At 38.0% G+C, this 26,736-nt stretch overlaps 2 protein-coding genes across 6 annotated transcripts; both read left to right on the forward strand.

Annotated features, from left to right (window-relative positions):
* Positions 1-1,787: 1,787 nt before the first annotated feature.
* carm1l (coactivator-associated arginine methyltransferase 1, like) lies at positions 1,788-18,642 on the forward strand. Of its 5 annotated transcripts, XM_042405083.1 has the most exons (19): positions 1,788-1,967; positions 2,039-2,104; positions 2,240-2,296; positions 2,394-2,518; positions 2,949-3,061; positions 3,713-3,838; positions 5,539-5,665; positions 7,108-7,233; positions 7,342-7,514; positions 7,608-7,712; positions 9,365-9,475; positions 10,654-10,831; positions 12,715-12,805; positions 15,489-15,570; positions 16,011-16,096; positions 16,970-17,059; positions 17,932-18,069; positions 18,310-18,399; positions 18,553-18,642. In XM_042405083.1, exons 5-19 carry the CDS (start codon positions 3,047-3,049, stop codon positions 18,563-18,565), a joined length of 1,551 nt encoding a protein of 516 aa, XP_042261017.1. In that variant the 5' UTR covers positions 1,788-1,967; positions 2,039-2,104; positions 2,240-2,296; positions 2,394-2,518; positions 2,949-3,046; the 3' UTR covers positions 18,566-18,642. The 5 variants fall into 5 exon arrangements, with proteins under 5 accessions (XP_042261017.1, XP_042261015.1, XP_042261016.1 ...); XM_042405081.1 differs by having other exon boundaries at positions 1,788-2,104; XM_042405082.1 differs by having other exon boundaries at positions 1,788-2,104; positions 2,966-3,061.
* A 2,707-nt stretch (positions 18,643-21,349) lies between these two features.
* On the forward strand, positions 21,350-26,730 carry cnot9 (CCR4-NOT transcription complex subunit 9). The gene is made up of 8 exons (XM_042404982.1): positions 21,350-21,512; positions 22,796-22,975; positions 23,163-23,278; positions 23,508-23,617; positions 24,996-25,105; positions 25,318-25,416; positions 25,635-25,726; positions 26,276-26,730. The coding sequence occupies exons 1-8, from the start codon at positions 21,495-21,497 to the stop codon at positions 26,442-26,444; spliced, it is 894 nt and encodes a 297-aa protein (XP_042260916.1). The 5' UTR covers positions 21,350-21,494; the 3' UTR covers positions 26,445-26,730.
* Positions 26,731-26,736: the final 6 nt, after the last annotated feature.

A 26,736-nucleotide genomic window follows, 5' to 3' on the forward strand; every position in this document is an offset into this window, starting at 1 on the left:
CTAAATGTAGCGACTACTTTTCAAAAAAGGCCGCTAAGAGACTTAGTAGGCTCCTATATGTGACACGTCCATACAAAACCATCCCGAAGTCCAGATGACGTTTTACTGATGTTTTATTGAAAAAATACACAAAAATGAAAGAGTCTGACAATCAGCTGTTGTACAAAAAATGTACAAAAAATGCAATCTGACTGTGAAAATAAAGTGACGAACAGACGATGGTAATGATAGTAATGATGGTGACGATTGTGACGGTCAACAGAAAATATCAGAGCTCTACCAACTCCCTTCGTCCAAAACTCCCGCCACCACCTAGGTGAACAGGTTAAATAACAGGAAACCACACCCATGCGTCAAGCAACGTAAGTGACGCAATACGTGATGCCCACGTCAATATATAAACAGAAATAACAACATATTTTGGCTCCTACAACAATCCTGGCTTCTCTCCATTGGTTCCCTGTTGGATTTAGACATGATTTTAAGATTTTACAGATCGCTTTTAAAGCATGTCTGGGTTTGACCTCAAGCTACACAACAAAAATGTTGATCCCATATGAGCCAGTTCACAGCCTTAGATCCTTGGGTTGGGACCCTCTGTCTGTTCCAAAGGAGGAGATAAGGCTCACATAATCAATGGTGTCTTTTAAATCACTTCTTAAAACCCTGCTGTGTTTCTGCATTTTTTGTCTTCTTGTTTGAACTTACCTGAATTTTGTCTTGCTTTTGTTTTGGCCTAACTGTTTGGCTTTCTGTTGTTATATTGTTATATATTCTGTTGTTATCTGAGTATCCTGCTTTTTCTTTGTCTGTCAAAACACATTGTTTTTAAATGTGCTATATAACTAAAGTTATTACTATTATTATTATTGTTGTTGTTGTTATTATTAACCTTGAAGCCCCCAGTGCACATATTAGATTAGATTTTTTCTTTACACTGAGCATGGACTTAACAGATAAGTAGTAGACATCTTGGGTCAGTTTCACAAAGCAGGTTCAACAAACTCTGAGTCTAATCCTGAACTCTGAGTTGATCTACTCTGAGAAAGGAAACTCTGAGTTTCCGGTTCCAGAACAGCTGATTTGAGTCAGTTTAATCAACTTGGAGTAGTTTCACCTGGAGTTAAGCGCGTGCACCACAACTGTAAAAAGCTAGCATCAATGGAGCCCCAATTCAATGAGTCTCAATGGAGCCCCAATTCAACGAGTCACCATGGCAATGGGGAAGAGGAGGGCTGCATTTTTCACCCCACTGGAACTAGAGATCTTAATGCGCTCATACCGCGAGTTTGAACATGTTTTCAGAAAGAAGTACAACACTGCTGCAGCTGCAAAAGAGAGGGAGAGGTTTAAATGTAGTCCTTTGCAATCGCAATAATATTACAGGGGAAAACTGCTTGAATGGTAGCCTATTCATTTATTTCATTTAGGTGCAATCCCACTGGGGAGAAGCGCACTTGGCAGCAGCTTAGGATGAAATATAAAAACATTGTTCAAACAGGTAAGACCTCGGCATAATCTCATGGGGGTACCTCATTTTGATCATGTTTTACATTGTAAAGTAAATATTAAGTGGCTGTTTGACTGTGCAGTTGTTTTATCCCCAACATAATGCTGGTTTCACACACATAAACGTCTTCTCATCTATATCATGTTCTGTTAAATAATTAAACCTATTTAAACTAACACGGACTTCTACTCAGCCAACAGAAAGAGGGCAGATGTCCGTAAAACGGGTGGTGGCCCAGCACTGCCACCTCTAACGGAGGCAGAGCAGCTGGCCCTAAGCCAGAATTTAGGAAGGCCAGTGGCTGAGGGAATCCCTGGAGGGAGCTCATCCTCTGAGCCCACCCCCCAAGACACAAGTGCCTTTATAAAATATAATATGCCTAGGCCTATATTTTTTTTTTTGAGCCTATTCATACAAATATTTATTTCCCTTTCATGCCACAACAGACCTTGTAACTGTAAGTAGGCAATACTCCAAAGATTTTGCCAAATGGTAGTTTAAGTATACTGAAACATACCACTCATCTAGGATGAAGAGGACAAGGAAACTATGTCTACTGCCTTTACAGAGGGGGATCCAGAAAGGCCTATAAAGGTAACATCTTGATATGTTACTGATAAATCTCTTCCCATTCACATTTCTTACCATTCTGGTGGAGTATAGAGTGTGACATTTAGCCTACACTGTAGAACAATAGAAGTATTAACACATTCTCATCCTTTTTAACAGAGCATGGCTGGGCAGCAGCAGGAGGGTCCCTCAACCTCCACTGCACAGATTGACACAGTGAGATAGACGTTCAGTAAACACCAGAGGTTAATTATGTGGAATTCATGTGCAACTGTATAATTTAATGTCCTCCTTATGTATTCTCACTTACCAGTAAAAGAAGTTAACAGAATTCACTTGCTGAAAAAAATACAGAAAACGGATAAAGAAATGTTATATTTGGACCACCAGATTAGGAGGGCAGATCTGGAAATTGAAATACTGGAGCATAAGTTAGAGGTGGGTGCATGGTCACAGGTGAATTATATTAATTATGTTAAATATTGGAACGTTAACTAAACTAGCTTTTGTATTTGTAGAAATTAAAGAAGACAAAATGAAATGTGTATTATGCCTTTATTTGACTGCTGTGGTGGTGGTGGTGGTGATGATGGTGACTTAAACTCTAAAGTGATTCTGGCATATGGTGTCTCTGACTGCTCTGCTGTCCCGGATAGATGGCAGCTGCAGCTTATTTTCTGATGTGTGTTGAGCAAGAAGAAGCAGAATGCAAGAAGGGTACTGAGATACCAGACATACTACATGCTAGACAATAGCACTGTATCAGTCTGCCACTGTGTAAAGTTTAGACAATTGATGGCATTTCCATATCTAATATAACATTTTCGAAAAATTTGATGGCTTTATTAGGTTTTCTGTGTCCTTGCAGTGATGATGTCCTTCCAGCAGAGGGAGTGTTGCTACTGTAAATGGACTGCCCTGTTACCATGCTGAGTGAGGCATAATATAGACTGAAATTGAGAAGACATGACAAATTTTCTGGTGTGTATCCATTATTTATATTGTTTTATCTTATAATTGGCTGGTAATATATAAACAACAATAGCCTAAAGGTCATGAAATCACATGCGATCTTAATCCTGACCTAAACTGAACCTCACAAGTCTTCTGAATGAACAGTGTTGTCCCAACTTAATGGGCCAAATTTGTAGTTTTTTGTAAACAATTTTTAATGTAGCCATGTCATTGTGCCTGGTTAAAATTTTGGCTCAGAGCAAGACACTTTTGGTCTTTAACTGTCTAGATTTCCATTAGATGTCACATTGTTAGTCATGGTACCCAGAAGATGATTCCTAATTATAGTACTTTGGTGACCCCCGACTTTTCTTCTTTACATTTAGCCCTCAAGCTTAGAATACCTATACTTTATGTTCAAATTTAGGTTCATTGCTCTATGTTAGAATACTAGAATATCTCTTATCATATGGAATGCATAAAATATGTCAAATAATAATGTTAGAAATGTTCTAGCAGAAAATGTTGCATTTAGCTGGGAATTTCTCAGTTTCTTCCAATGTCAACATCTGTCCCCTACTTTTCTGCCCTTATAATCCGTCCTCCATCTCTCCTCCCCTTCTCCTCCACCTACAACCCCCCCAACCCCCCTTTCTCTACTCTACTTTCTTCCCAAAGAGCAACTTCCTTTCACATCGAAGAATGGAGGAAAGGAGTGAGGAGTCATTGGCTTTCTCTGTCAGGGTCTTCACTCTGCAGGAGGAGATGATGGCTGAAGAGGCGCACATGGACACACATGAGGAGGTAAGGCAGGAGGTTACAGATGCGACACTCATGTACAGTTCTACAGAATTGTGACTTGATAAAATGTGTTTCTAGTAAATTTGTATTAGTGTTAGTCTAATCTGATTTCATCTAATCTATGCTTTTTAAACTGCTCAGGCCTAATTCTGATCTGTTCTGCTTTAATGCAATTCAATCAGGTAGGTGCACAAATTCATATCAGAAAACAGAAGATAACAAAACTAAAATAGTCTGTCTGCTGTTGGCTAGGACCTGATTTCTGATCTGACCATAGTCCCCTATATCAGAATTGACAGTGCTAATTTCTCCTTGACAAACCTGTATCAGTTTAAAAACTGGACCAGTTGCATAAATAATTCCTATTCTATTTGTCAGATGACGAATTTAACAAGTAAATTCAAACATCAGATTTTCCACCTAATCCTGACTGCTCACAGTTGTGTGCATTTAAACATATTTATGATACTTTTATTGCATTGTTGTTGTGTTTTGTGCTTTAATGTACAGTATATGTGTGTTATTGAGTATTTGTGTTTTGTGCAGTCCCATATGGATTTTATTGTTGAGTTTTATGTATTTTAAAGGCCCATCGAGGGACAGGCATTACAAACTAGCTTAGGCTATGAATGCTGTAGTATGTGACATTAGTTTATGCTATATACTTCTGTCCCTATACAAATAAACATAAAATAAAATATTTTAGTTTAGTTTATTATTTGCACAATAATAAAACACATAATGCATTAAAGGACTAAAAAAATGATTGTGCTAGTGAGATTTAAAAATACATAAGATTTTATAAAGACACCAAAAAAGGAAAAAAAAAAAAAAAACTTAAGCACAAACAGATTAGAAAAATTACTGGCTGCGCTTTGATTCTGGCTGACAGAATGACAATGTTGGGTCACTTAAAGAGTTGATATTCCTGGTTTCATACTGTGGAGCAGATTCTCCAGTATTTACTCTCAAACTCAGTTTCTATCTCATAATGATTCTGTGGTTTACTCTTGTAGCTAATGTTCTGGAAATCTTGCAATTAACAGCATGTTGAACTATTGTTTGTGCAATAGCTTGAACATAATAGAGCATGTCACTCTTTAAGTCTGCTTTAAGTAGACTTAAAGAGTCTATTTAAAGCAGACTTAAAGTGACTCAGTGGAGACTTGGTGTCCACTGGGATGGACTACATACTTCAAAGCAATTTTCAAGAGTCTGGTAACTGATTTTCATGTCGTGCTGAAATGACTGGAAGCCAATGGATGCCTAGAGTGGTAAAAAAAAACCCAGCAGCATGGTTTGTAAAATGATTAGCTGTCATGTAATGCATACATGATTTGTAGTAACTAGGCTAAAACATTCAAACCACTGGTACGATCCATTAAGGTCCATGTTCTTTTGTCAATGATGCTGGACCCAAGAACAAACTGACAGAATTGTGGTGATTGTGACAACTCCCATCTATTCTTTTGCAGGAAAAGAACACATTTTTCCAGTTAATTTCTCCTTTCTAATGTTGTTTTTTTTTCAAGGAATGTAATTAAAATAATAGCATGGCTTAAAGGGACATGGCATGGTTTGTTTGACTGACAGGTGACAACAATGAGGGTTTAAATTTCTTGCACCTACACAAATGAGATCCTATCAGATCTGATCTAATCTTGTTTGAGCTGAAACGCTCTGGTCTGGTTGTGTTTATGAAGGAGGTGCAGGTCCATGCGGAGGTGAGCAGAGAGCAGCAGATCAGTGTGTGCAGACAGAGAGAAGAACAGGAGCTCACACTGCTCCTTACTACAGGACTGGAGGCTCAGTGGCTAACTGTGCAGGATGGTGAGTACTGTTGTTGGGTAGTTGTATTGGGACACCACTTGTCCATCATGTGCTGAAGTTAAACATTCAGGTATCCCAGAATACCACTGCTGTTTCAGGGCAAATACCTGTCTGACATCTTATTTGGATATAGTTTAGTGTCTTTTGTGTAGTGTGTACAGGCCTGTTTGTGTTGTAACACTGTTTTTTATGCTTCCTTCTTGGCTCAGTCTGTCTTGAAACTGAGAATTTCCTGCACAGAAATGACCACAGATACTGAAAAACAATGACACTTCTTCGTTAGTTCTCAGATAGTGGCTCATAGAAGCTGCAATAATAAACCCATATTTTCAAAATGCTGGACAGACAAAACTGATGACTTTTTATTAATAGATACTTACAAATAGTTGAACCAAAAATGTTTGTGTTGATGTAAATTTGTTCTGCGTGACTCTACAGGCACAAAACTCATCTTGTTGGAAGCATGACTGTGCTCAGTAAATCTTAAGGTAACCTTTTGATTAGAACTTGCTCTTTCTTTTGTAGAAGTGGACTTTTTTCACTGTCTGAATTAAATGGAACCTTGGGGGCGTCAAAAACATTAAGAATCATCATAGATTTTTAGATTTTTTATTTGCACACATATACAACAGGATAAAATCCAGATAATAGAAATAAATCTTAAACCATATCTGTGGAAGTGTGTCTGCGTTTTTGTGTTCAGCTCAGGCTCTGACTAAACTTAGAGCTCACCAGAGATTCCAGTTCCAGTCAAGTCCTTTTTTCTCTTGTCTCTGTATGTTTATGAAGCAGATTCATAAAGCTCTGTTGAAACATTTTCAACTCACACGGATGCATATTCGCGTCAATTTGTGCCACCCGGGTGAATTTGCATCTACTTGCACCTTTACATTGACTTTGTATCCAATCATGCCACATCTGAAATTCACTGCACATTCTGTCTGAACACACAATCAAAAGAAAAAAAAACTGAGGAAAAAAATAACAAACAAATACAACATAATTTAGCAAAATACAAATGACAATAAGAAACACAAAGTGAACAGAAGAGTCCACCAGTCAGCAGACACTAATCCTCTAAAAACAAAGAAGTACATATATGAAAAAAAAAAATAACGTAATGTGTACTTTGGCATTCCATGCTGGCCATGATTGTTTTTGTAAGAAGGCAGATGAAGATGACTGACCTGTCTGTTGTTATAATAATTAATTTGAGTATTAAATTTGAAAATGTTGCCAAAAGATGATAGTAGAGAGAGTGGCAAGGACATATATTTATTCACATAAACATACAAATCTGATGAATGTTTTCTGAATAGGGGATAGACACCTCCTTAGTACCATAAATACTGTATCAAATGTGATGACAATTAGATCAATAGTTGCTAATATCTTGTCTAGACTCCTTTTCAAATGTGTTTGTGATTTGTTGTGTTTTTTAGGGAACAGAGCATCAGTCTTCCAGTTCACTGTTTCCAAGGAGATGGACTGTTGCCAGGTCGGAGCTCAGTCCTTCCTGGTCACTGTCGGCCAGCTGAGTCTTCTGCTGCAGTTTAAAACTCCAGCTGGTCTGTACAATATATGCTAAAATATATTCTGCTTATCATCCAGGTCAATGGGTTAGTGTGTCAGGAGTTTAAATACGTAGAAACATTTTGTCCCCTTTGACTCTGCAGATATGAAGAACTTCCAGCGGTTATTGAGGAGAGGGAGCGATGAAAAGACTGAAGGCTGCAAAGAAGGACGCGAGAGTGGAAGCAAGGATACAGAGAGAAGCCAAACACCCTCTAGGAGACATCCCTCTATGCTTGAAACAAGGATTGAAAATGCCCCTACACAGTGCTACCAGGTATGCTACTCCATCAATCTGACTGTTGTTACAAACACATTTGAACGAAAGCAGAAGAAATGCAAATTGTTGCACAAATTGTTGTGTGTGCAGTTTCATAGCTGTCTATCCCAGCAGCAGAGCCTGCTTCAGGACTACCAGAGGACCGCCACTTACCAGAGAGCCATTTTGGCCAATGAGACCGACTTCAGAGACAAGGTGACAACACATGTCCTCATGGGCACCTCAAGATACACATGGTTTTTGATGGAGATGGTGGCCTTAAAGGGGACATATTCTGCTTTTTGTAATTTTCTGTTATTTACATACTGTTATGATGTCAAATGTGTAACATGGTCAAAGTTCCAAAACTTGAGGCAAGGTATGTAGAAATGCTCCCTGGAAGTTAAAAGACAGGGCTTCAACCTGCTCTGAACGCTTCGTTTATGATGTTTTTTTCTATTTTGCTCACAAGCTGAGCCTGGTCTCCAGAATAAAACGTTGGCATTGTATGTCTCTGCAAACCACAGATATGTTGAATATGTTCATTTCAACATCTGTAACACAGAGCATATTAACATTTCAACAATACGTATCATATCGACATTTCTGAAGTGACGTACTTCACATGACATCTATATAAGCTGACTTGCTTTCTTATTAGGAGGTGGAGGGGTTCGTGGATGACTTGTAATGTTGTTGGCAGAAAGTTGGAAATCAGCAAAGAGTCAGCACAGAGCATGGTTTGAGACCACCTCGCCATTTTTATTTTATTTTTTATTTTAACCCTAACCAAGTGTTTTTTGTGCCTAAACCTAACCAGACCTTAATCACTGTGTCACACCATAAAATATGATTATTATTCAACAGTGACTATTGTGATACTGCGCGTTGAAAAAATGATGTTAAAGGGGTACCCCGTGCATTAAAAAGTGACGCCATGTGGTCCTGACCAAGCTTTGATATGTGACGAGTTGGGAGTGAGAGCGTGTTGAGATGTATTTGTTTATGTAGCTGGAAGCTAACCAATCAGAACAGAGTGGGCTCATTGGGAGGGGGCGCTTAAAGAAACAGGAGCAAAAACGGCCTGTTTCAGACAGAGACTGAACTGAGGGGCTGCATAAAGGGTCAGTATGAGTTGACTGTAAATCATGCAAAGATATTCCCATAGAGCCCCCAATTAAAATTATAGACCTGGAAATGTGCAGAATATCGCCCCTTGGTGTACAGTAACAGTATTTTATTGCAATTTAATGCTTTTTCTTCATTTTAATAGTACAAAACTATTAATAATATGTTTAAAAAAAACATACTGACACCATTTTGACTGCAAACAGGGATGACTGAATGTGATTTAATTTGGACTTTAATAACAACCAGAATTTAATGACCCCTCATGTGCAATATGATGGCTGTCTTTCTAGGGCAAACCCCTGGATCTAGTGCAATAATTGTATTTCTTCTAGTGCAATAAGTACACCTATTCTAGTGCAGTAATTACATTGTATTTATTTATTTTGCTTACATTTTAGAACCTGTATTGTTGGATATGGTTGTTTGTTTTCTGAGGTTGTTTTGTCTCTCTGTCTTTTAATGCACTGATCAGGAGTAGCACTCCTAATTTTGTTGTATTCTGTTCAATGATAATAAAGGCTTTCTATCTCTCTACTTTCTCTACTTTCTAACTTGACTATGAGCTGGAAGGAAATTTGGGGGTTTCAGGGCAATGGCACAAAATAAGGGAGTGTATACATATATATATATATATATATATATATATACACTGTATATTGTTTGTATTTTAACATTTTCTTAATTTATATTGTAAAGCACGCCTGACTATGTCTCCCTCTTTCTTTCTGTGTCTGTAGGTGGTTCTGGATGTGTGTTGTGGTTCTGGTATTCTGTCTTTCTTTGCAGTCCAGGCAGGAGCCACCAGAGTGTATGCTGTTGAATCCAACCCCATGGCCAAGTACACACAGGTCGGTACATTAAAATCCTCCTTCTTCCATCTTTGTTGTTTATATTATCAGATTTAAACAGAGTGTGAGTTCAACCGCGCACATAGGTTTTAAAACTGTTCTTACTTTCTGAAGAAATGAAACCAGAGTGTCAGAGAGTTTGAAAAGTTATGTAATGTGTGTGTTGGCCTTGCTAGAGCCTAAAGAAAAACCGCATCAATGCACCAGATAGCACACACACACACACACATAGAGTACATACATCACATGCAGAGCGTGGCATTCTGGGGAGTTAATGGGTTGCGGCAACATCTGGCCCAGAGTTCAGCAGGATAGGGGCTGCAGGGAGATGCTGATGCACACAGTACAGAGGTTAGACCGATATCTTGGGGTAATTTGATTAGATGATAGATATCATGATATTTAAACGACAGTTGTCATTAGAACTACTTTCTGGAGAAAGAATCCCATAGAAACTGTGAACACTGATTATTATCCAGAGCAACCATAATGGCGTTTCTGGAAAAACAAGTTACTGTTGAATATTTCAAATGTAATTTTTAGATGGTGTGAGTACCAAATCAGTCATTAGGGAGAGCATTTCCTTGATGAATTCCGATTCATATAACAGATCAGGAAAGGTTTAAACCAACCCTGAAGTCTACTCAAGTTTATCACCCCAAAAGCACAAGCTGGTCTTAAAGGGTCTTACGTTTTGTACAACATACAAGAAAAAATAGACACATAATACCTTCCAATAGGAAAAAAGGGGTAAGAAATAGAATAAGAGGCTTTTTTTTATCAAGGTGTTTAGTTTAGACAATGATTCTATGAGGTGAGATTACTGTCAAGATTTGAAACATTAAAACTAAGATTATAAAGTTGTTTTTGAGAGTATAAACTATGGTTGTAAAACTGAAAAATAGGATTTAAACATTTGAAATTAAGATTTAATGTTTCAGATCTTCACAGTAGTCTCACATCATATGATTTTATTATTAATAGAAATGAAAGCGTCATGTATACACAGCTGCTGAATAGGTTTGGTGGGTTGCTACTTTACCTTTTCAAAAGACGTTTGTTGAGAGGTTTAATGCCTTCTACACATCCAGTGTATGTGTCATGGTCCTGTCGGGGGAAATGGTTGAACAGGGTATAATTCATAGTCATGCAGCAGATGTTGTCTGTCTCCTGTCCAGATCCTGGTCCAGAGCAACCGTCTGTCTGAGCGGATCTGTGTCCTAGAGGGGGAGATAGAGGAGGTCAGCTGTCCTGACATGGTGGATGTCATTGTCTCTGAGCCCATGGGTTACATGCTGCTAAATGAGAGAGTCATGGAGAGCTTCTTGTATGCCAGGAAATGGCTCAAGCCCAATGGTAAGCACACAGTACTGTCCACATTTTATTACTGCTATGAATAGAGCTATAAAATAATATTTTGTGGTATAACTATTATTTTTCTTCAACTCACAAGTTATATGACTTTACTAGACATAATCAGAAAAAGACTTGCAACTGCCCTTTGACTTTAAAATTAAGGATTGACTTAACTTGTCAAAAATATTTAATTTAGCATTTTGGTTCATATAAAGATGTCAATGAGTCAGTTATTGCTCAGTTTAACAATTACAGAGCTAAAGGATGCGTTGTAAGTACCAACTTGATATTCAATCTGTACATAAGAAAAGAAAAAGGAAAAAGCAGAACAGTAATGACAACAAGTTAAACTGAGAGGGAAATAAGGGGAAAAAAGAAAAAGAAGAAAAAAAAAGGAGAAAAAGCAACAAAGAGTCTAGATTATCACACCCCATCACTCTAACCCACCAAAGTTCCCTGTGTATTTTTACTCATTCACATTCTTTCATATTTGCATGATACTGTGAAAAGTTGTGGATAGAAAATGTAGTTTGTCTTCTCATCTTCTTAAACTGCAAGGTGTTAATTAAGTCAACCAGCCACATCTTAATGGTTTGGATACTAGTTTTATTCCAGTGTGTAAGGATTAGTTTTTGTTTTTTTGTTTTTTTTTCCGTAATCAGGGCATAAGAAAGATTCATTGTTGATTAAGATGAGCCAAGAATGATAAGTAAAGAACATTTTTCTTCCCATTTCAGTCTGAAGCTATCTGAGGGAGGAGAATCCTCTGTTAGCAGGAGGTTATATATATATTTTTCACAAGTAGACCTTGTTTTAAGACATCATTCTATATCTGAACTTGTTTTAGTTTCAAAGGCTATGATTGACTTTGCTTGGATTTAAGCCCTTCTAATCTGACTTCTAATCAACTCTTCAGCTTCCTGACAACAGATATACTTTGAATCAATCTGACACCAGTCAAGAGGGAAAGGTGTGTTTGTCAGTGTGTCAGTGTTAACCAGCAGGCAGACAAATAACGACTTGTTTAAAGCATGAAAGACAAAGTTTAGGACTTGGACTTGATGTTTGTGACTTAGGACCTGACTCTGGACTTCATAGCCAAGGTTTGAGACTTACTTGTGACTTGCAAAACAATGGGTCCCATGCAAGAATATTTTCATTTTTTTCTCCTGAATCTCTCTTACTTTTTTCTGTGAGGTTTGCTTGTACAAGTGTTCTAAGTCCAATTCAACACACACTTGTTGTAAATTGCACATTTGAGCCCAGTGAATGTCACCTGTTCACAAAGAGGTGAGTGTTCCTGAGATTTCATCATTAGCATCATCGACTACTCTAAAACTGTAATAATCATATAAGGTGACCTTTTGTTCCAAAAGAGTAAAAAGTAGACCAAAACATATCATATTTAGCAGTGCCAATATTAGAAAATATTCATTGACATGAAATTAAAATGTCTTTCTAAAGCAAAGGGCTCCATGACTAATATGAGAGGCGGTCATGTGACTGTCACAGATATTAGAGGAGAGAATATTATAGCCTCTAGTAAGTGATGAGATAGTGTCAGCTGCAACACAAGATGATAATGGATAGAGACCTGCAGAAAGACCCTGAGGTCACACTGGTCTTGAGCACTTGTAAATTTCATTGGTACCTCAGAGAAAATTCAAATTATGAGGAAAGTGGTGAATGCCACAAATTCTCTTGAATAAGTTGTACATGCCACGTAAGAACAAATTTCCTCTTAAGGGGTTCTTGAAAGAGGCCCAGTGACTCACCTCTGGCTGCAACTAACTACTCTCATAGTTTATGTGGCTCTCACTTAATCTCTGTCATCTCCGTCTCTCTTGTTTAGTCACCGTCTCACTATTTCTCTCTCTCTCCAGGTCTGATGTTTCCCTCCTATGGAGATATTCATCTGGCTCCCTTCAGTGACGAACAGCTCTACTTTGAACACCACGCACGAGCCAGTTTCTGGTCTCTCTCTCTCTCTCATGCACACACACACACACACACACACACACGCCCACACACACACACCCACACACACACACACATACACACAAGCACGCACAGGCATAAATCCATGCATGAGGACACAAACACACTGGCTCTCTTTCTCTTTCCCTCTCTGTCTCACACACGCACACACACATGTTCTCGGTGCTTGACCTCAGTCAGGCATGTTTCCTGTTGGGTGTAAAACGGTCGGGTTCAGTCCAGTCCTGACTCATGCAAGCCAGCACAGTTTGACTGATATGGGCTTTTGTAGGCCGATGTGTTTGGGATGAAGCTGATATTTTGAACTAAAAGTAAATATATATATATTTTAAATATGTTATTCTTTGAAACACCATGGTGGGGGAATTAAAACTTGAACATTGTATCCTTATCAATAATATAGTAATAATAATAACAAGAAAATTTCACAAAGAGTAATATCAGTGGAAGTTAAGGGAAGATAATTACATTGTTGATCCCATATATCAATATATACTAATAATTCATCTGGCTGAATCATAACATCACTGCTGTGGCATAAAAATGTTGTTTGTTAAGATCATGGAGTGTATAGAATCGATTATTGAGATCTACTAAAAATTGACTTTTATTTCAGATTGACAACCACACATTTTTGGATTTACATACAATTAGTTTATAGTTAAAGTGGTTGATGTATTCTGAGCTGCCATTGTGGCTGGTGAACAAAAAACATGGTATTCAAGAGAAAACTAAAAGATATAGCACAAAACCACAAAGAATGGATTTATAAGAATAGACTATGTCCAACTATTTAATTTTACATGAGTTTCTACAGCCAACTCAGAGAACACTTCCATGATGTTAAACTGACAATATCTTGATAAGTATGCAGACTTTCAGTCTTGTCAAGGCACAAAAATAACAAGTACAGCAATACTATATTTAACAAATATTATATTAATTTCCATAAAAACAAATTCCATGTACTTTACATAGCCAATAGCAGTGGAAGCACATCTAACAGCTGTTCTACCCAGTTCAGCTTGAGTCTTGGGCACAGAGAAAAGAAAAGGGGAGACATCAGAGCAAACCAAAATCCATAGACTAGAGCCATAAACATACAACATGCAAGATAGAAGCAGCTGCACAATGGCCATGTGTGTAAATGTAATGTGTAATATGTAAACATCAGCCACATCTGTGCAGGTAGCAAGATAACAATAGCAACAACAGTTTTAATTTTAGTTAATTTCACAAGATATTAATGGACGGGTTCACAATTTTTCAAGTCTGTCTTAAAACAACAGTTAGGAGCCCAAATGAACACTGAAATATGTTTTTTCTTGCTGTAATCATTCCTCCTCTTCATACTGACCATTAGAAGATCCCCTTATAGTGCACTTACAACGTAAGTGATGGGGAACAAAATCCACAGTCCTCCTTCTGTGCAACAAATGTATTTAAAAATTTTATCTGAAGCTAATATGAAACTTCAGCATCCAAATGAATCAAATCAAGCGGATATCTTTCAACGTTACAGTCTTTTTAGTGCAAAAAGTTCCTCTTTTTGTTACTATACTTCCACCGCAGCTTTACAGGGAAATACTGTCCAAGGAAACACAAAGAGGGAATTTGATGCTAAAAATACTGTAAATGTGGCAGATATCCACTTGATATGACTAACTCAGACTGCTGATGCCTCATATAAGCTTCAGATCAACTTTTGAATGCATTTTTGCTCAAAATGACTGGATTTTGGCCCCCATCACTCACATTGAAAGCACATTTTAAGGGGATCTTTTAATAGCCAGTATGAACAGGAGGAATGATTACAGCGAGGAAAACCTCTTTCATTGTTCATATGGACACCTGACTGTTGTTTTAAGACACACTTGAAAAATTGTGAACCTGTCCTTTAAGGTGTTCTTTGAAATGGAGACAAAAATCAGAGAGGGATCATGGTACTTGTTCTTGTTTCAGGGAAAACTAATTTTTGCAGCATGCAAGGACAACAGTAGTGTAGTGTACACCGGGCCCTGCAATGTATCAACATTTGGCTGTTACACTGTGTTATAGTGATACATAAAACATCAGCAAATATTGTGAATGCTGTAGATATCCGACCCATAGGAGTAATACATACAGTAGACATAAGATTCATTACGTTCTGTTTTCTGCTCTTTTCTTGTATTTCTTGAAAAATGCAAACAATACAGCCACTGTTGGGGAATTTGTTTTTATGTGTGCACAAGTGTATGCAAGCATACCAGTGTGTGTGTGTGTGTGTGTACATGTGGTCTATGCCCTACCACTATGTGGAGGCTAGGCTCAGTCAGCCCTGAGGAATGAAGATAAACTGTAAACTGATGTTTTTTTTTTTTTTTTTACCAAAACTGTTTTTGTGATGACACTGTGGGAAGATTTTTCATGAACTTATACATTTATATTAATAACAGCTGCAACACTAAAGGTCTGAAGCTTTACATGCAGACTTGTGCAGTACCAACAAAAAGAATGGAATATGTAATTTATTAATTTGCAAATGCTGCAGAAAAGCAGTCATAATTGGAGAGTGAGTTGTCTGAGAACATACTTGTCAGCTAAAACAATCAGCTCATGAACTACCAGATGTGTCAATCACATATTCAGTGTTGTCTCTTCACTCTCCTCTCCTCAGGCAGCAGAGAAGCTTCTATGGTGTTAACCTGAGTGCTCTGCATAGTCCTGCTGGGGATGAGTTTTTCAGGCAGCCTATAGTGGTATGTGCAGAAAAAAAACTCCACTGTGTCTTATAGTGTCTTATCATAAATGCATCTTACAGCCAAGCAGTATCCAGTGAATGATTTTAACCTCTAGTGGAGATCTAGAAGTTCCTAAAGATACCTCATATTTTGGGGAAATGTGCGTGATTCATCCTAAACATTTAGTTGGGTTTGGTTGATTTAGTGCAGCATGGCCGTCATCATTTTGGCTTGCTGATTGGTTGACTGCAGAAAGAGGCGTGCAACTGATTGCTCCTAGACAGGTGTCACTCTCAACCACAGTTATTCAGTATATCAACCCATAATATTAGTTGTATCAGGGTCTATCTTTAAGTGCTATTAAATAAATTGTCAGCTAAATGCCCCAAATAGGTGTAGGTAGTGTCAAACATATAACCCGTCTTTCCATTCTTTTCATTCTTTCATATCTTTTCCAGGACACATTTGATATGCAGATCTTGATGGCAAGGTCTGTCAAGCATTGCATCAACTTCATGGAGGCTAAACAAGAAGACTTGCACAGGTTAGATATTATACATAAGTGCTTTAGAAGCATTTTCATACACTCAGTGGTGGAAGAAGTGTTGAGATCTTAAGTAAAAATAAGAATACCACAATAATGAAATACTCAATTACATGTAAAAGACCTGCATTTAAATGAAATTAGGAATGACAAGTACAGAAGTATCAGCAAAATGTATTTAAACATTGTATGTACAAGTATTCAGACCCTTTATTTAAGTAAAAGTACCAATACAGCAATGTAAAAACACTCCACTACAAGTAAAAGTCCTGCTTAATCCTACTTAAGTAAAAGTACATAACTATTATCAGCATGATTTAATAGTTAAAGTATTGTAGTAAAAGTAGTGGTTTGGTCCTTCTGACTGATTATTATTATATATGACATCATTAGATTATTAATACTGAAGCATTAGTGTATAAGCAGCATATTACTGTTGTAGCTGCTGGAGGTGGAGCTAGTTTCAACTATTTTAAATAGAGTTAGCTAGTTTGAACTACTATATTTATTAAACCATGTGAGAAGTTTAGAGGGAAAATCACAATTTGGTGGAGCTGTTAACAACTCAGACATCTGAAATGTGACCTCGACTACACACTGCTTTTTGTAAGACATCAAAAGCCAAAAAGGTTGGAAACCACTGGTTTCATCTATTATCCATTTTGTCAAATCTTCATCTGAAAAGTAACTAAAGCTGTTGAGTGGAAGTATAATGTAATACGCTGTTAATGTATAGCAGCAAATAGTAAAATGATACAAAAAAGGAAATTATGAGGATAAGGGAGTGAGGTATATTACTTTACACATGACATACCAATGATTTACAAGTTAAGTAGAAATGCCTCAAGTTTAAAATATCTGTATTTGGTCCAGAATGGAGATCCCCTTTGTGTTTACATTGCTCCAGTCTGGTCTAGTCCACGGGCTCGCCTTCTGGTTCGATGTGGCTTACATGGGATCCAAGTAAGAAACACAAAACCCTGACTTCCTTCTTCTTTGAAAGCCTGTATTGACGGTACATTTCATTGTACAATTCACTGAACGATTAATTTCATTTCATTCATTTTATTTATTTTTTAGCAAGAAAAACAGCGGAACAATGTAAAACATTTCCAGCTGTGGGCCTGACTCAGTTCAGAAACTGTTTTCCAGCAAGTTTTCTGCTTTCCCACTGTCAGGACACAAGCAATAAAACAGTATAAAAAGGAGACAAGCAGAGAATAAAAGTTGATAAGTTGATAATTTAAATATATACAGACAAGTTACATAGAATTCAAAGAGAACAATAATGATTATTGAGACATTAGTAGTTACAATTTTGGTTCAGAAGAAGGAAATATCTGTGTAAATGTTTGTTTGTAAGAAGGAGGAAGAATTTCTAATGTGATATGTGATTTTATTCCAAATTTTAGTGTATATTCAGAAAAATGATCTTAAACCATAATTATTATTGGGTTCACTTAATTTGTAATAGCTCTGGTTATGGAGTTATGTATTTGCAAAATAGAACAAAGTGAAGAAGGGAGAAGGTGATAATATGATGGGGACAGGGAAGGGGGGAGGGGGGTGGGGTGGAAGATATAGTAGCAGAGTTTTTAATATATTCGATTTTTTTAATCTAATGATAAAAAGCTAATCCCCACCATTTAAAAACAACAGAAATGTAAAGTCATATTAAGACATTCACATCATGCTATATGCCTTTCAAAAGAGATAATATTTGCATTTAGTTTTCTCTATGACTGCTTCAGACACAAGAATCCCACTTCACTGTAAATCAGTGGAGTCAGTGTTGTAATGATGTCATCTCTTTTGCTCCCTGTCTTTCTCTGGAGGTCAACAGTGTGGCTCTCCACAGCTCCCACTGAGCCTCTGACTCGCTGGTATCAGGTCAGGTGTTTGCTCCAGACTCCGCTTTTTGCCAAACAGGGACAAACTCTGTCTGGGACTGTCCTGCTGGCCGCTAACAACAGGTACACCTGAGCTCTCGTCAAGCCTTCACTTCCAAATGTGTACAAGTGGGACAAGTAATTGTCATTTCAGAGTGTTTTTCTGCCAGAAGTAGCTGCTGACATCACCTTTGGTTTTGTATTTTCATTTTATGTTACCATGGCTGCATAATCAAACTATACATCCCACAGAGGCCTTTTTTCAGTCTATAACCTGTGAGTCTAAGAGAAGGATCACTAACATTTACCTTTCCACCACTCCAGACACAGCTATGACATCCACATCACAGTCACAGTCGACCAATCAGGCTTCAGATCTGGAAACATCCTGGACCTCAAGAACCCTTTCTTCAGGTCACCTCTGTTTTCCTCTCTGATACATTAATTAGATTTTATAATTAAGTATTTGATCACAAAGTTACATACAGTATACTGTATCAACAGGTATGCTTTAATGATTTGCTTTAAAGTACTCAGAGACTTCTTCTTTTAATGTTTGAAATACAGACTGTGCCTCTGAGGTCAGGTTCCGGGGCTAGAGACCTCCAGACAGACAGCGACCTGGAGGTCCAGGGCAGGTGGCCTTTCTTCTTCAAGATGCAGGGTGAAGAGAACAGAGGTAAACCTTGAACTGGTGCATGGAAAGCACAAGGACGTCAAAAAGCATGTTACACTGCACAATCAAAACATGCACAGGTTATCAGCTCCAATAGTGCAGAAGAAAGAAATATTTTAAAGGATGATTTTAATGGATTATTTATTTCTTTAAGTAAGTGAGTAAGTAAAATAATTCAATAATTAACTCTATTTGATGAATTTTATTGATTTAACCCTTTCATGCATAGTGGTCACTACAGTGGACAGCTATTCAAAAGCTGTTTTCTTATATATGCATGGGTTTTGATGGTATAGTTGCACATCAGCCACCACAGTGGCCGATAGCGTGTCATCCCATACACTGCCATCCATTGGCCAGCCTTTGTAAGTGCAACACAAATTACTCAAAACCAAGATGGCCGCCGGCCGGCCAGAAACACTCAGCAGCTCAGGAATATCTTGCCAATCCTTCTATGGTAGTAGATCATTGCAGGTAAATAAAATTTTGTAATATCAAGTAACGACTAAGGAGTAATACAATTGTTAAAATTTCCAAGTATTGATTGTATGTTGGGAGAAAATGACAATTAATCACCTGTCCACTAAGTTGGACATCATGCATTGCTGACAATATTTCAACTACAATTATACTATTACTGCAACTTTGTTGTTCTTGAAAATACTTCATCTGGAGTAACTTTTTTGGCTGTAAATCAATTGATTTATGTTATTAGAATGTAACTTGCAGTTTTGAGGGGGCTAAGGATACTGAGGGAGCTGAGGATGCTGAGGATGCTGGGGGGCTGAGGATGCTGAGGGAGATAAGGATGTTGAGGGAGCTGAGGGTGCTGAGGGAATGCCTGGCACCTCAAAAGAATGTCTGGATTAGAAAAGAAAGATCCTCTGCATTTCAATTTGACCTTATATAATTTTTTAAATAAAATGTATAATGTTAGATAAATGTTGATTATGTTAACTTGATTTCCCTATTTGATGATGACAATGATTATTTTTTACTGTCATCTCTTTCATCTCCAAAGGAACCTCATTAGGAATCATCAGATATCACACACCCAAGCTTTGATGGATTTTTTTTTTCTTACAAGAAAATTGGGAACTGTCAGATCTTTTGGGCTTTTAAAGCCCTGTTCTGTTGAGAGTCACCATCAGTTTTCTCTGTGCCTGTATTTCATTGATTTTAATAAAACTTACCCTTCCAAAATTCTTTTAATGTTATTCAGTTCCTCAAGGTTTTAACAATACATGGTAACAGCTGCATGGTTGTAATTGCAGTCTGTGGGCTGTATTTGCCTGAATGATCTCACAGTAGTTACATTTAGAAGTATCAAGAGTTATTACACTGCCGTAGGCTACACTACATTTACGGTTGTTCTATGAGGATCCATGAATAAAACAGAAAATTACATATTTACTCTATGTTGTGGGCTTTAAAAAGGTCTAATCTGTAGAAAATGGCAGAAAGAAGATCTGTTTTCTGCAGGACATAAATCACTTAAGTGTAAATCAGTTTGGGACAGAAAATCACATGACTGTATAAGATACTAAGGTGAAATAATAAAATTTGATGTGTCGACTTCCATTAAAACAAAAGCAATAAATGCACAAATGCCCCCAAAACACCTTTGCATTTTTTGAGGATTTCCTTTCCATCCCAGTCTTTTCACTATATGAAGTCGTTTATAATAGCTATTATTATTAGTAGAGGTTTTCTGAAACTATGATTACTAACTCAGTATCATAATGTCAAAATGTCAATTTTACACATTTAGCACATTGAAATACTTAAAGATCTCCTCCAGACACATATTAAGACATCTAAAAATACTCTGCTTGGAGCGATAATGTGTGTCTGATATGGTTTTCCTCAAAAAAAAAAAAAAAAAAAAAGAATTACCACGTTAAAATTCTTAAAATGACATCCACTCCTTCTCCATCATTAAAAATTCCAGAATCTATAAATATGCAAATTCATTTTCAACATCACACTTTTGGATTAGCTTCCAAACTTGTTGTAATGTCACAAATCATGCTCATAGGCCTGCTTTTTTAAAATCAGGTTTTCAGTGAGCACAGAGAAAATTTCCACTTTCAGCAATGAATGAATGAATGGGAAAAAAATCTGCACTTACATCACTCTGTACAGTGAAGCTCAAACATCCAACTGAAGGAACAAGAAGAAAAACATATTTTTGAGTGGAGGGGGACTTTAATATATCTCCAAATAACTGACGGCTTGCTTGTGACTGGGCTTGCAGACTGATGAAACTCTGGCGCTCTCTGCTGGGCCGCCATAACTGTTAGAACCAAACACTGATATCAATACTCTTGAGAGGAACCTTGTGGAAACTTGTGAACACAAAGGTAATGCAAAAAGATTATTCATAACAAACATATAAATATATCCAACAAAACTACTACTACTACTAACTGGAGGAGAAAGAAAATCTGAGAAAATTGACATTATCGTAGATGCAGCAAGGAGATTTCTGGGTGTTGTAGAAGTTTCTGGAGAAGGTGTGCAGCGGCTGTTGAGAGAAGCTTTTAGGCTCTATCACACCCGAAATACAGAGAATTTATAGCAGAGTGGGAAATTATTATTTTATTTAGGCAGTGGAGATTTTAGTTGAAATCCAGTAGGTGGCGGTAATGCGACATTTTGGACGCCAATCGCCACTGAAAAGCAAAGAGAAGAAGAAGAAGTGTCTCAGTACTTCCGGCTGACAGACCGTTGAAGCCAATGCAGCCGAAGCATTTCTGTTTATTTCTTTAAAATCACTTGTAATACCGGTTTTTACAAGACCTTACCGGATTAAATTCAAGCGCTGCACAGAATGTTGGCTACAGGAGCAGTAAGTAGATACCACTATTATTCTCACATTTAGCTGACTAAGTTAGCTGTGCATGTCTACAGGTTAGCCTGGATATGCTATGCTAACAATATTGACATTGCTAAGTTAAAAATGAATTAATGCAGTTACATAACGGTAGTATTGATAAATTATAAAACTATAATGGTGAATTTAGTTGTGGTACCTTCATAATATTGAGTTTACACCCTTTATTTTGTCTAAAAGTCATACAAAAATGTACCTTTCTCAGATTCCCATCAAAATATCTGTTAATTTCAAAAAGTCTTGTTTATTTCGAGCCGTGCGTCTCCTTAGTAATAACAAGGTGCACAAAAAGACATTTTTGAGCTTTGAACTTTGTATTCGGCATATACCCAGGACACTTTGAGTGTCATGTTCATTTACAGTTACAATTTCTTGTATTGAACTGAATTTGCTTAATGTTACCATGCTTGCCAGCTTCCTTTGTAATCTCAGCTATAGTATGGTGAGACTTTATAAGAATAACAGGCACACTGGCTCCAAGGGGAATCACTCAGGGCTCACTAAATAAGATTGGTTCATAATTTTTCAAGTCTGTCCTAAAACATGCTGTAATCATCCCTCCTGTTCATACTGACCATTAGAAGATCCCTTCATAATGCACTTACAATGTAAGTGATGGGAGCCAAAATCCACAGTCCTCCTTCTGGGCAGAAATGTATTTAAAGTTTGTCTGAAGCTAATATGAAGCTCCAGCCGTCCAAATGAGTCAAATCAAGTAGATATCTTTCAACGTTAGTTGTCCCTCTTTTTGATACTATACTTCTACCGCAGCTCAAGAGGGGAACACTGTACGAGAAAACACAAAGAGGGAATTTGATGCTAAAAATGTGTCAGATATCCACTTGATATGACTAATTCAGACTGCTGAAGCCTCATATAAGCGTCAAATACACTTTTAAATGCATTCTTGCACAAAATGACTGTGTGGACACACTGTGGATTTTGGCCCACATCACTTACATTGAAAGCACATTTGAAGGGAGTCTTTTAATAGCCAGTATGAACAGGAGGAATGATTACAGCGAGGAAAATTCTTTCACTGTTCATTTGGCACCTGACTGTTGTTTTAAGACGCACTGAAAAATTGTGAACCTGTCCCTTAAGTTGCAGTTTGTAAGGTGTGTATATTTGCTTATATAATTTAGGTTGTATTATACTGACAGATTTGAAATGGGATGTTGTCTCTGTGTTAGAAAGAACAAGCCATATCAGTGCTTTATTTCCTGGGTTGTTTTCAGGCTGTAACCACCGCATTGGCACAAGTGGACAGAGAAAAGATCTACCAGTGGATCAATGAGCTCTCCAGTCCAGAAACCAGGGAGAATGCCCTCCTGGAGCTCAGCAAGAAGCGGGAGTCTGTACCAGACCTTGCCCCCATGCTGTGGCACTCTTGTGGCACTATAGCAGCCCTGCTACAGGTGAGCCGGAGCAGTGTTTTCCACAGGTCCCAGGTTACATGTGGTGGAGTCAGGGATGCATAAAGAGACAGTGAATAAAGCTCCTAAGAGACTTTAGCTGTTGATGCAAGATTTTCCAAAGTTCTTATAAACAAAGGACCTGGTATTTCATGCTTTTTCTTTTCTTTTTCATCCCTGTCTTTGCTAGGAAATTGTCAACATCTACCCATCAATCAACCCCCCCACCCTGACAGCACACCAGTCCAACAGAGTATGTAACGCCTTGGCGCTCCTCCAGTGTGTAGCCTCCCATCCAGAGACAAGGTAACTGAATTCCATGTACATGTCAGTATTCCCTCTGTCACTCATCAGCAGACAATGCTATTTTTCACTGATACGTACATGTTAAATTATAGAGTTCGGTTTTGAGGATCACGTCTCAGGACAGAGGTTGAAAATAATTTGGTTAGAGAACATGCAGCACTGAAACAAATATCAAGAAGGCCACCAAACTAGCAAACGATTCTTCACAGCAGAGTTTTGTCCTTCACAGGTCAGCTTTCCTGGCTGCTCACATCCCACTCTTCCTGTACCCGTTCTTACACACTGTCAGCAAAACACGGCCTTTCGAATACCTCCGCCTCACCAGCTTAGGGGTCATAGGTAAGAAATCTTCATGCAATTGATCACTCATGAGATATTATAGGAATATTATACAGGGCTCGAAATCATCAACCAACTGAAGTAGCATTCCTATTTTTTTTCTTTTCTTTCTTAAATGATTTTTTTATGATTCAGTACTTATTCATAGCTAATCAAATAAACCACCCAAAAAAAACGAAACATATATTCGACAATGTTGGAGACACATTTCCTTATTATTATTTGTCAGCTGATGGAGTGAGAGTTTCTCCTCAGATTTCTGTCAGCAGATGGAGGTAAATACTAGTTTGTCTGGAGGCTAATGGATCTTCTGGAAGCTAACCGATCAGAACAGAGTGGGCTCATCGGGAGGGGGGCCTTAAAGAGACAGGAGCTAAAACGGCCTGTTTCAGACAGAGGCTGAACTGAGGGGCTGCATGAAGGGTCAGTATGAGTTAAATGATGAGTTTTGCAAACTGTAAATCAGTCAGAGTTATTCCAGAAGAGCCCCAGATTAAAAATATAGACCTGGAAATATGCAGAATATGGCCCCTTTTAAAGCTCTATTTTCTGTATCCACACTGAAATGCCACACTGACATCAGAATCAAATCATCAGCCAAGTATGTTTACATATACAAGGGTGAATTTAACATGAAAGAGAGTACTGAAGACTGCACAAATAAACAAAAACAGAAAAAATACTAGAGTGCAATGTAGAGGCAGCCATCCACAGCACCATCTTGATTGTCTTTTGGGGGACCGTTTTGGGACCGTGTTTTTTAAGGGGAGAAAATGCTGTTTTAGTCTGGATGAAGGGCTTAGTGTGAACATACTCTCAGTGGTTGATGATATCAGTAGCTGATATTTCTGGTAGAAAGACAAGACACAGGTCATTATTTTTAATTAGCTCCACATTTTCAGTCTTGTTTCTGCCGCCTTTACTAAAACCACCACTGGTTTTCCCACCAGCACACACCGTCATGAGACCACAGACAACTGTTTTGGCGTAATCTTACTAGTAGAAACACCATTACAACACCCACCTGCTGACTAGGAATGTAACATTTTCTCTTTTTTAATATTTTTGGGGGCCATTTTATGCCTTTTATTATAGGGACAGTGGAGAGATGACAGGAATTGAAAGGGGAGAGTGATGGGAGGGGGTGGTGACATGCAACAATGGTCCGCGGCTGGATTCGAACCACAGACTTTGCGGTTATATGGCATGCATTTTTACCTGTAGTCTACTAGGGTGCACTGGAATATAACATTTTGAATGGATGTAGCCTATTTATGGCTGTTCCCAATTTGTAGAAATTAAACTTAATGCATCTGTACAGAAGAAAACAGTACAAATTGCTTTAGTGTCATTGGTTCTATATGTCAATCCTGTCCAGGTGCTTTGGTGAAAACAGATGAGCAGGAAGTGATCAACTTCCTGTTGACCACAGAGATCATTCCCTTGTGCCTTCGTATCATGGAGTCTGGCAGCGAGCTCTCCAAAACGGTACTTTCAAAGTTTTTGTGATTTTTTTTTAAATCTGTTTTAATTTGCTCCCCTCCTACTCTCTGCCTGTCTCACCATGTCTCAATATGTTTGTGTTCCTTTAGATGAAATTAATATTCATTTTTGATTAAGACACTACAAGAAGATTCTTGTAGCATCGGCTCAGAAAAAAAGTCAAATAATTGAAGAGATCTGGGATCATTGTTTTTCAGGTTGCAACCTTCATACTACAGAAAATCCTCCTGGATGACACGGGACTAGCATACATCTGCCAAACATATGAGCGCTTCTCTCATGTTGCTATGATTCTTGTAAGTCACTGAAAGTTTCCGTCCACTCAAATGTGTTGTGCTTCTTGTAATTTTAAGAATTTTTGGTAATTGAATTATTTGTGAAAAAACATATTAGACACAAGTAGTTCTGCAAAGCAGAGTATTTTTGTATGTATTTAAAAATGTCTGTAGAGGATCTTTATTAAAAATAATAATAATGATAATATTACTCTTTGACTCACTGCCCTCTGTTTCAGGGCAAAATGGTCCTCCAGCTGTCCAAAGAGCCCTCAGCCCGCCTGCTCAAGCACGTAGTGCGCTGCTACTTACGCCTGTCCGACAACTCCAGGTACTTAAATCAGTAGAAAAACAATTCTGAATGACAACATGCTTGTGTGTGCAAAAGAAAAAGGGTAGAAATACAAAATTAAACATAACAACAAAAATATATTTTCAGCAGCCTGTGGTTTGAATCTGAACCTTATCTAGCTCATTTGATGAAGATTAAATTCAGCATAAAGACAGACGCAAAGTAACTTACTATCATAATAGGTTAGTAGATCATAATAGGATAATTGTTGAGTCCAAAGTGCAGAAGTCACAATGTAGAACGCTTAATGCTGCATTTGTTTTGCCACTTGGGGGCAGTATAACAATTTGTGGACTTGTCACTATGAGTGACACCTTTCACATTAAACATACAGTAGTGATTTGGTCCATTCTAAATATAAAATAAATATCGATTAGCTCAGCTCTGAATTCAATAGTGTTGTTCTAAAAAATTCCAACTATTTAATGTTAACATCCAGAACTGTAATCCTCTTCTAGGTAAGGGCCTCTGAAACAGTATGTTGACATCACAGCATAGATATGTGTCCTGTGTTTGTTCCCTGTGCAGAGCCAGAGAAGCTCTGCGGCAGTGCCTCCCTGACCAGCTCAAAGACACCACCTTCGCCCAGGTCCTGAAGGACGACACCACCACCAAACGCTGGCTGGCCCAGCTGGTGAAGAATCTGCAGGAGGGTCAGGTCACAGATGCCCGAGGCATCCCTCTCCCCCCGCAGTGACCCCCCCCCACCCCTGCTCCTCACTGACCCTGAGGAACACCAGCAAGGAACTGCCCAACAGATGATGAGCCTTCAGCTTCAATCATGAACACACAGACAGACAGCACTGTTTTTATGAAAGACTTGAAAAGGGAAAGGCTCTTGCCTGATTATTTTTGTGTTCAGAAGCACATCTTCTGTAATTCCGTTTCCATGGATCCACGGTTTCAAAGACTTTCACATTTGTTGCCTCACCGTGTGTTCTCTAACTGATTTACAGATGAACAATAAATTGTTGCACAACATAGAACAG

The sequence above is a fragment of the Thunnus maccoyii genome, chromosome 24 (assembly GCF_910596095.1).
Source record: "Thunnus maccoyii chromosome 24, fThuMac1.1, whole genome shotgun sequence".
In the NCBI taxonomy this organism is placed as follows: domain Eukaryota; kingdom Metazoa; phylum Chordata; class Actinopteri; order Scombriformes; family Scombridae; genus Thunnus; species Thunnus maccoyii.

Excerpts from the sequence above, each read along its gene's own strand:
- carm1l (XM_042405081.1), top strand. Across the intron at positions 7,234-7,341 it reads GCAGTTTAAAACTCCAGCTG|ATATGAAGAACTTCCAGCGG; the intron begins GTCTGTACAATA and ends TTGACTCTGCAG. Across the intron at positions 15,571-16,010 it reads TTTTCAGGCAGCCTATAGTG|GACACATTTGATATGCAGAT; the intron begins GTATGTGCAGAA and ends TATCTTTTCCAG.
- cnot9 (XM_042404982.1), top strand. Across the intron at positions 22,976-23,162 it reads CTATAGCAGCCCTGCTACAG|GAAATTGTCAACATCTACCC; the intron begins GTGAGCCGGAGC and ends TGTCTTTGCTAG. Across the intron at positions 25,106-25,317 it reads GCAGCGAGCTCTCCAAAACG|GTTGCAACCTTCATACTACA; the intron begins GTACTTTCAAAG and ends ATTGTTTTTCAG.